This window comes from Sardina pilchardus, chromosome 10 (assembly GCF_963854185.1).
Source record: "Sardina pilchardus chromosome 10, fSarPil1.1, whole genome shotgun sequence".
In the NCBI taxonomy this organism is placed as follows: domain Eukaryota; kingdom Metazoa; phylum Chordata; class Actinopteri; order Clupeiformes; family Clupeidae; genus Sardina; species Sardina pilchardus.
In genome coordinates this window covers 18,431,168-18,440,816 of record NC_085003.1, presented here as the reverse complement: position 1 = coordinate 18,440,816, position 9,649 = coordinate 18,431,168, and the positions used below count along the sequence as shown (strand labels likewise).

Sequence of the window (9,649 nt, the reverse complement as noted above, 5' to 3'; positions counted from 1 at the left end):
CATCACAGCCGGAGAGGGGAAAAAAACTCATTAAAGGCACCCATTTTTCTTCAGCTTAAGACTGAGAGGAGTCGGATGTGCTAGGAGATGAGATTGGGAGCCAGGCAGGGTTTGGGTGGAGGAGGCATCTGGAGGTCTGCTCAGTGAGCTGGCACACCCTTGGGTACAGAGGCACAGAATGTGCCCACTATGAGAGTGGAGTTTTAGGTGCCTGCCACACCTTACCCAATTTTGGGTTGGCAATTCAGTGAGTGCAATGATGAACAACTTGGTAAAATATTTGACGTGCATAGTTCATAGTTCCAATGATTCTTTGTGTATATGAAAAGCTAAACACAAAATGCAATCATTAAACTGTTAGATATACTGCATGTACAGTAACACCATTATATTTCCATAATGCTGTAACAGTTAAAAATGAATAAATAACATGTGTGCGACACAACTTGTACATTCATTCGCAATTTGCTTTTCTGTAGGTTGTTGTTTACTTGCAGCAGTTGCACGTGAGAGTGTGGATATGATTTAAAATTACTGCTGGAGTGCTAGTTTACGACGCATAAGCAAAGTATTTATTACGCTTTTCATTTGCACTGGCTAAAGTACTATTCATACTAGGTTACTACACTGATAAACATTTCATACTTAGAGGAACTGTCTCTTTCACTCTGACATGGTAACTGACATGTTATAAAGTAGTAATGATTAAATAACAACTAATATTTTATCTACAGACTATTTGTTCTTAATTATTCTTACCTCACATGTGCTCCTATTTGTGAAAATCTGTCCCTGTAATTATCAGACAAATGAAAAGGTCTGTATGAACAATTAATGTGATCGTTTTGTTTGAATTTGCGTCATTATAACCCCATACAAATGGAAACAACTATATTGTAATATTACATTATAAAGTATTACAATAAATGAAAAGTTTATGTAATTTAAGACTAATACCATTTTGAAGCCCTTGGAAATAATTTAAAAATATAAATATAAAATTATTGGACATAAATTATGTCATCTTAAATGTTAATGGCCAGAAATTAAAATAAACCTGAACATTCAAAAGATGCCCTTCCTTCCTGTCAATGCTACGCATAAATTCATGAAGCTGCCAATATTGAGAACATTACATTCTCAAAGGTATTCAAGTGGTTATGTCTGTTAAGATCATGTGGACCGTGTTGTTACTGTCTACATTGAGTTTCCCACAACATAGTGAGCCCTTTTAGTGAGCCCACACATTTTCATTTGAATTATTCATACTATATTGGCTAATTTACCATATCATCATTATATACTAACATGTTCGATATTTTGCGTAACTCTTATTAGCATTTATTTTGGGGGCATTTTAGAACGAATAAGTACAGTGCTTACTGTACAAGACTTACTGTATAAAAACTGACACTCAGCAATTGACTGGTATGCTATAGCCACAAAACAGACACACACCCATAGGTCAGTGTGAAAATAAAACAAAGTATAAAACAAACTTCTGCTTTCCTTTTAAAATCCAATTCAATTGCCCACATCTGGATAGCATAAATGATCATATTTGGACGTAAGATTAGTTTGAATGCCTGCCACTTAATGTTTAAATATTTAGTAAATTATTTTGGAATGACTGTGTTTGCTCACTTTTCCTACTCACTTTCACAACTTATTTACGTCTTTAAATTGTAACAAATTCAGATGCATTAATATCTACACCATCCGGTCAGCTAATATAGAATATTTATTATTATATTGTATGTTATACGAAACAACAGTCAGAATTATGAGCTAAGTAACAATACCAACTCCTAGGCAATTAAAAATGGTATTAAAAATGTACATATCATAGACAGCCATTAATACCTCGATTATGAGAGTAATTGTGACATGGTTTGATATTTAACACAAGCTGTTCTTTAATTGAACGGGAAAATGTTAAACTCACAGAAGGCAATGGAGTGGGCAGGCATAAGGTAGAACAACTCTCTACTCTTCAGGGGCAATCAGATGGATGACGCTGGCTAATGCTTGATTAGTCCAACCACTATGACATGGGAAAGTGATAGACCGTTGCCACTTTTGGAGTGGCAACCTGACTTAAATTACCATGAAAGAAAAAGATACTCATTCTGTCAAGAGAATGCAACTGAAACACACACACACACACACACACACACACACACACACACACTTGATATCGTGTTTCAAATCAGCCAATGCTCAAACAGCCCATTTGAAACTTTTGAAAAGTCACAAATATTGTATGCATGTGTGTGTGAGCAAGAGAGTGTGTGACAGAGAGAGAAAGAGAAGCGTTTTTGTACACCTACCTTGATTCCTGGAGGCAGGCTGGGCATCCATGCAGTTGGACAGGTAGGGCGTGTTGCTGAACATCCTGGGCTGAGTGGCGGTTGGCTGGGCGGGCGGCGGCGGGGCCCCGAAGGCTCCGTAGCGGCAGGCCCCGGTGCCGGTGAACTGTCCGGAGAAGTGCACGGTGAAGGCGCTGATCCCGCAGTAGGGGTCCTCGTGCGGGTCGGCCGCCGCGCTCCAGCTGGGCTCCTCCTTGATGAAGGAGTGCGAGGGCAGCGAGCTGTAGGGGCCTCCGGCCGCCGGGTGGAAGTCCAGCACCGGGGCCCACTGAGGGGCGCTGCTGACCGGCAAGGGGGCGCAGGTGGCCCCGTTGGCCGAGGACAGAGCGGGCATGGGGGGAGGCGGAGGAGGCAGCAGGGTGTTGAGGTCACGCACGTCTGATCCCATGGTGGCCATTTCCAGAAAAAGAGCCGTCCGGAGGACAGAGACCAGGTCGCGGAGCGGGACCTGTCAATCAGCCAAACCTGGATGTGACGGAAGCGAGCCTCTTTTTAGGATCGCGATAGGAGGACGAGGACGACGCCTGGAGCAAATGTGGGCCTGAAGGGATGGCACCTATCCAGCTACAGTACGGGAGAGAGGCAGGGGCACAGACAGCGGGCGTCAGACCAGAGTTCAGACCAGGAGTCAAGTCCGACCGGGTCTCATGGCGGCCAGCGAGGACCACAAGAGGGCGGGGAGGAGGGCAGCCGTCTCCAGCAGACGCATCGGGGTTGAGGCAGGCCGGACACGAACCCACCCGTGGAACAGTGGATCCTCGTCGAGGCGGCACGCGTCGGTTCCAGTTGAGGCAGAGTTGGCGCTGGTTTGTGTGGTCTGTTCGGGCTCCGCTCAATACTCTGCTCTGGACGGCACACGAGTGAATGAGCCAGAGAGCGAGAGTAAAAGAGTGGGAGTGGAAGAGAGGAGGAGGAGGAGGAGGAGAGGAGGAGGAGAGGAGGAGAGGAGAAGGAGTCAGCGCTGGAGAGTAAGTGTGTCTGTTTTCTTTTGGGGAGCAGGAGAGGCGCCGATCCCAAACCCACAGAGAAGAGTGGCGGAGGGAGGGAGAGGAGGGAGAGAGGGAGGGAGGGAGGGAGGGAGAGGAGGAGCCAGGGGGGCCAGCGGGTGAGACGGATGAGAGCCCACTCCTCATTCATTTACTCTCTCTTTCTCTGCCTAGCTTTCACACACACACACACACACACACACACACACACACACACACACACACACACACAAACACGCACGCACGGACACATACACACACAGATGCATGCAAGCACACTCGCGCTCACACACACACACACACACACACACACAGATGCATGCAAGCACACTCGCTCACACACAAGGTATTATTCTAATTTTAGTATTGTCATGCATGTGGGAGTGTTTATTCTGTTGGTGCCTTAAATTCAACTAGGCTATATTAAAGTCAGAGTATTTTTTAGGCAGCAAAGAGCACATCAAAGGTATAACCCGTTTTGTTAGCCTTCACATGCTTTTTTTGCACAGTAAAATTAAACTATTATTTGCAAAGCATTAGGCTTAGCCTACTTATTCTAGATATGCTTTGCTTTCGTTGTTTTGTGATGAAACTATTTTATAATGGTATTTTTCGATAAAATGTCAAACTCCAAAAATCGGTACATTACATTGGCTAACAACTCATTGATACGTTCTGCCTATTTAATTCCGAATCCATGTTTTAAATTACATGATGGCGTGATCTTGTCTTCCTGCGTTTGGGAGTCACTGTTCTATCGCACCTCATCATCATAGAGCCCCATGCGCCCTACCGTTCCGATGTTCTGCGTTTCGCCTGCAGTCTGTTTGTAGGAGATTGAAGGAAGTCTGCCCTCTGAGAAACAACGCCTTGAGTGTTGAATGCTGACTAAACATTTTGATATAAATTGTGGGTACATTATTAATGGTTGGTTCATGTAATAGCCTAATTTAGTAAACATGCTGGGTACATTTAATCAGGGAACTTAAATTATTAGCAAAGGTAAAATCACAAAGACTCCGTGTTCTATACACTGCCGAAATTGTTAAGGAGACATGACAACATCGAAAAAGGCTTTAATATAGCTGTAAATTGCTAGAGATTATTGAACCATATTAAACACACTTTTATAGGAAACATAGAAACATCATGCGCTTTCGTTCAAAAACTGGATGCAGGATAATAAATAATGATTATATTGTTAGAAGGATAGTATTAGTATTATTATTGTTATTGTTTATGTTGTGTCAAAATAAATTGAAGTTCAAATAAATTCAATATGTATGCTGATCCCCTATTGATGCAAAAGTATCGTGATGAAAATATACGCGCATTCTTTCTTTTCCGGCTGTAAACTGTTCCGAAATTGTGTGTCTACTTAGTTTGATGAAGAACTAAAACGAGGCCTAACTGGAATTTAAACAGTGCATAATAATTTAGTCATTTTTCCAACATCCTGTCATGAAAATCTTCCATTTCGATTTTTTATTCTTTCTCAGTCAAACTATTTCTAAAATGCCAAAATATTACTAACTTTTAATGTTTAAACGTTGCAACATTTAGACTGAACACATTTGCTGCCTAACAGCACAATGTATGCTATGTCACAGAGAAAACAGTAAATGAAATGTTTCCCGAATATGAATACTTATTTTAAGAAACCAAGAAAATCTGGAAGATTAATGTACTTTGGCTCGGTGGGAATTCTGTTTAGATAATAACGCCCGTCTCTTATCTGCTTATTAACGGAGAGGTCACCCTGAAACTCATCCACAGGTGTTGACTTTTTGTTGAACTCTTCACAGAGGGAGGGGTGAAAACGGTTAACGGTCAAGTGATCCCAGCATGCGTTAAAACAAACCAAAGGGTAGCCCCTCACCCAGCGCACCACATGCAAATATACATCCCCGTGAGGCGATATGTTGGTCCGGCCAGGGAGGTTGTTCCGTTATTTAAATGGAATAAAAAATGGCAGAATAGTGTCATGTAGGCTAATATCAATCGAGTATTAAAGTCCCACACTTTGTATTCCCACTAAGCGGAATGAGACAGTGTCACGTTCCACTGAATTTTCAATTAACACCGAAAGTCCACCATTCATTTCACTATATCAGTGAAACGTTGATATTTTACGAGCAAAATGGGCTGAGGACAGCTTGCAATATATTAAAAATTATATCATCTATGCCTCTTTTGGGTGGTACAGGCTACATCACAACACGCACACATGTGCACGCGCCCAGATAAACATACGGAAGGTGAGAAAAGCCTTTTTATTTTGGCATAATCCATGTGAACAAACCAACTGAGTGCGTGCAGAGACAACACACATTGACAGTGAAAGTCAAAAGTCATCTATTTACACTAATGTCCCTCAACAAACACCTGGGGCCGGATTCACGAAGCCTTCTTAAGACAAAAATACTTCCTAAGTGGTGCTTTCTTCTTATCTTTTGTCTTAAGAGCAAATTTAAGAAGATTTGATATTCATGAATAAAGTTCTTATGTTTTTCCTTAACTTTCTTCTTAAGATGCGTCCTAAGAAAACACTTAGGAACAAATGGCATTCTTGAAAACTAAGATCTTAAATGTATTGGTAATTTTCCTCGCAACTTTAAGACAACCCTGCACCTGTCTTAAAAACTTTACAGTGTAAAGTCGGGCCTCTTATAGTCATATATTTGAACACATTTACCAGTTTCAGACAGCTCGTTTGAAATATCAGCCTTTATTTTGTGTACTCACGATATATAAGCCAACCATTTATTGCTAATTTTAGCTTGCTGCTATTGTTTTCGGTAGCTCAGTCCTCTGTCTGAAAACTCGCATAGCCTGAAGGGTTCCTCGCAGCACTCGGCGCACGTCGACGTCAGAGTAGAACACGTTTCCTTTCTTAAACCTCTAAAGTCCATGGAAATGGCAGTATTTTCTAGTAAAAACGGCAAATTTCAAGAAAGTAAGCCTACCGTTTCAAAGTTAAGACAACCGGGAGTGCTTGAAGGCATGACTTTCCCTCTTAGCAACGGTTGCCACTTGTAAACAAAACTCACGTTTGATTGCGTTTAGTGTAACGAATGGCGCAGGGCATTCTTATCTAAGTTCTTAAGTGGGAAAACAAAGAAGTTCCTAAGAAATACGACAATTCTTAAGAAAATATTGGTGAATAGCATTTAAGAACAATCTTAAGGACTTCTTATTCATTTTCTTAGGAATCAACTTAAGATTTATCTTAAGATTGTTTTCGTGAATCCGGCCCCTGGTCTGGACTAGGTCCTGACAAAGCAAAGCAGAGGAGAAAATATGATGTCTCTTGTTTCATTGTGACCCATGATCATAAATCTCACTTACTATAATAGCCTATACAGCTAAGGCATGTTGACAATTCATCTGATATTTTATGAAAGCACTATCCTATAACACCATTGTCAATGCCATTTCTTTAGTCTAAAGAGCATGGGTAAAGAGGGTTTGCCAGTCCTGCCAAGCAATGATTGGCATTCTATTTACATTCACATAGTATTAGTTTCTTTCTTTCACAAAACCTCTTAATTTCTCAATATTTAGTTTTGATATTTGCACATCTGCCACATATAAACTGGTTGGTTTAGGCCCAGATATAAACCAACAAATAATGAAAAGGAATAGCGAAAGTGGCAAATGAAAACATGCAAGCTAAATCTATCGTCTTTCAAGTTTTCAAGTAGCCTAACTGAGGCAACAAATGCAATATCTGATTAGAGCATGGTGAAATATCAGTTTCGGACCAGGACAATAATACAATCGTATTATTTGCCTTCAGCTGTTACCGAAGGTCACATTTTTCCATTTTTCTTTCATCCATTTCAGATTCCTAGTAGTTGCATTTGCATGGAGGCAAGTGTGGCCCTGTGTGTGTGTGTGTGTGTGTGTGTGTGTGTGCGTGTGTGTGTGTGTGTGTGTGTGTGTGTGTGTGTGTGTCTGTCCTTGCCCTTTCTTCTCCTGGCACCATCACATTTGCACACTACAGACATATAGCAACTCTCTCTCTCTCCCTCTCTCTCTTTCTCTCTCTCTCTCTCACACACACACACACGCACATACACGTCACACACAGAACGAGAGAAAGGGAGAGAGAGAGGGAGAGAAAGAAAGGAGAAAGAGAGAGAGAGAGGTACACATGCAGATGTCTGCCAGAAAAACCTGTCACATCAGTCATGCAGTCTGACAGTCTTCAATATCAGCATATGACTAGGCACGGTAAAATGCTGGGTGAAATGGTACAATATCTTTGCAGATAGCCAAAGATCATACAGAATAGCACAGCACATAACAAACACCTTGGTCACAGATTTAAGTCAAAATGCAGCCAATGGAGAACGCAGACACACAACAGCAACCACAAAAGGTAACCACAGTAAAAATGAATCAAATGTGTATGTCAGAGCGTGGCTTGGGAGAGTTTGAAATACATGCAGACTCAAGTTTGTTTTATCATACTTCTGAGATGCATGTTGGAATATATATATGTGGCAATAAAAGAGAGATTACATAGTGTCACGGTGATATACATTTTTATTTTTGCCAGAGATATAACTTGCACTCTCTGTCCATTAAAGGACATCCTGAGCCAAAGACTTGTTCGTGTACAGCCCATGGTGGACTCTGAATGAAGAGCTTTACTTTTTGCTAGTGTAATTGCCAGCTTCAAACCTTGCAAGTTGCATTTAATCATACGAGGTATTCGGCAGAGTCCTTGAACAGTCCTCGTGTCTTGATCTATGATAGCTTTTAAGGTTATCTTCATTGCTCCTGGTCTTGCCAACCACTCTGCGCCCATGGCAACAGTGACACAAACATCAGCGCTTGGAAGTATTAGAAAATCTGCTGCGTGTGGTCACACCATGGAGATGAGGCAGTTCTTCGCACTCGGACTCCATCTCTGCAGCGCTAAAACTGTCTGCAACACTCCGGGTCTCTGGCCTGCAATGAGTGTCCCTCTCCACCCCAGCCATTTGTTCTTCGTCTCTGAGTAGTTCGATCCAAGTGATGTGCTTGGCATCATGCCAAACAAGCCACCCCCACCTCTTAGCAGTCTGATCAAGCTGTGAAGGGTCCTCTTAAAAACACGTCCGTTCGAACGGGTTCTTCTGTGGCCAATTGCGATCATACTATGGTCATCATGTTACCAATTCGGCGAGATATGTCTCAATTTGTCGGCTTGCACAGTCAGGCAACGCCGCCGGAAGCTCTGGCCTAAGCGGGGACACGGCTTTTGGAGCCCCCTCGTTAAATTGATGAGCTGAGACCTTCTCTTACTTCACCATCTGGAATTCTAGTCTGGGTTTCTGCTGAAAGCCGGTGACCCGGGATTCAACTTTTAAACTCGGGGAGAGCGAGAGCGAGAGGGGAAGAAAAAAACCTGTCATGTCGGGAGAAGTCACTGTGTCAAAGTCCTTTATCTTGCCCCTCGGTGGAGGAACTTGGAGCAAGTCTGGCGTGAGCGAGACTACGGCGCTCCTTAGCCGCCAGGTCAAGACTGGGGGCAGATGGACATCCAAAGCCTTTCTTTTGGAGTGCCACAACTTTATTATTACAGTCACTCTGCATAACAAAGCGTGAATGCCTGTGTGTATTTTCATGTCGACATTTCATCGACAGGTCAGTGGACAGAGCTCGAGGACCAGATGAAGCATTTTGACCATTTTTCTGCTAACTTGAATTTAGTGACCAACTGAATCGGCCCTCTGCCTTGACTTCTCTTTTTTTCTGGAACAAACGCAGACTCACAAGGCTTCCTCTCTTCCTTCAGTTTTGAAAAAGGAGCATAGGTTCCTCTGTGTCCCTGAGGAACACCAAGGCATTTTGTAAACGTCCAACGCTTCGTCCTTAAAAAATAGCGTAGACAAATAATGGCTCCCAGGGAGATTCAAAGCCCTTTTTTACCCTACAAACAACAAATTATCTTAAAATAAAACCTAACTGACTTCTGCCCAAGTGCTCTCCAGTCATAGAAAAAACAAAGCAGTCCAAGTGACCCTGAAAATATTTTGTTTTCCTACACCCAGCAGTTGCATCAAAGAGAGCCGACGTCAAGGTGGAGTCTCCACCGACTTCATTTGTTCGGCAGGCTAACTCAAAGCTCCCAACAACTTTCCGCCGTTTGATGGATCTCTGTTCCAAGTCCTCTGAGAGTATTTAAAGGGGATGAGGAATGGTCATCCTCATTCCATGACAGAGGCCACTGGGCTTCCAACATGCTTGTGGCAGCACACACTCCCATAGAACACTTGAAATGACAGCTTCTAGAAAACAGAG

General features: G+C 42.5%; 1 protein-coding gene across 7 annotated transcripts in view; it reads right to left on the bottom strand.

The window, feature by feature from the left end:
• wt1a (WT1 transcription factor a) overlaps positions 1–3,242 on the bottom strand; it is a 15,196-nt gene extending 11,954 nt beyond the window's left edge. For all 7 annotated transcript variants that reach the window (XR_009940408.1, XM_062547417.1, XM_062547419.1 and 4 more), the window contains exon 1: positions 2,331–3,242. Coding sequence is in view for 6 of the 7 variants with exons in the window: in XM_062547417.1 (XP_062403401.1) it covers positions 2,331–2,766 (436 nt within the window). In the remaining variant the exon portion in view is untranslated. The remainder of the gene's footprint in view (positions 1–2,330) is intronic.
• Positions 3,243–9,649: the final 6,407 nt, after the last annotated feature.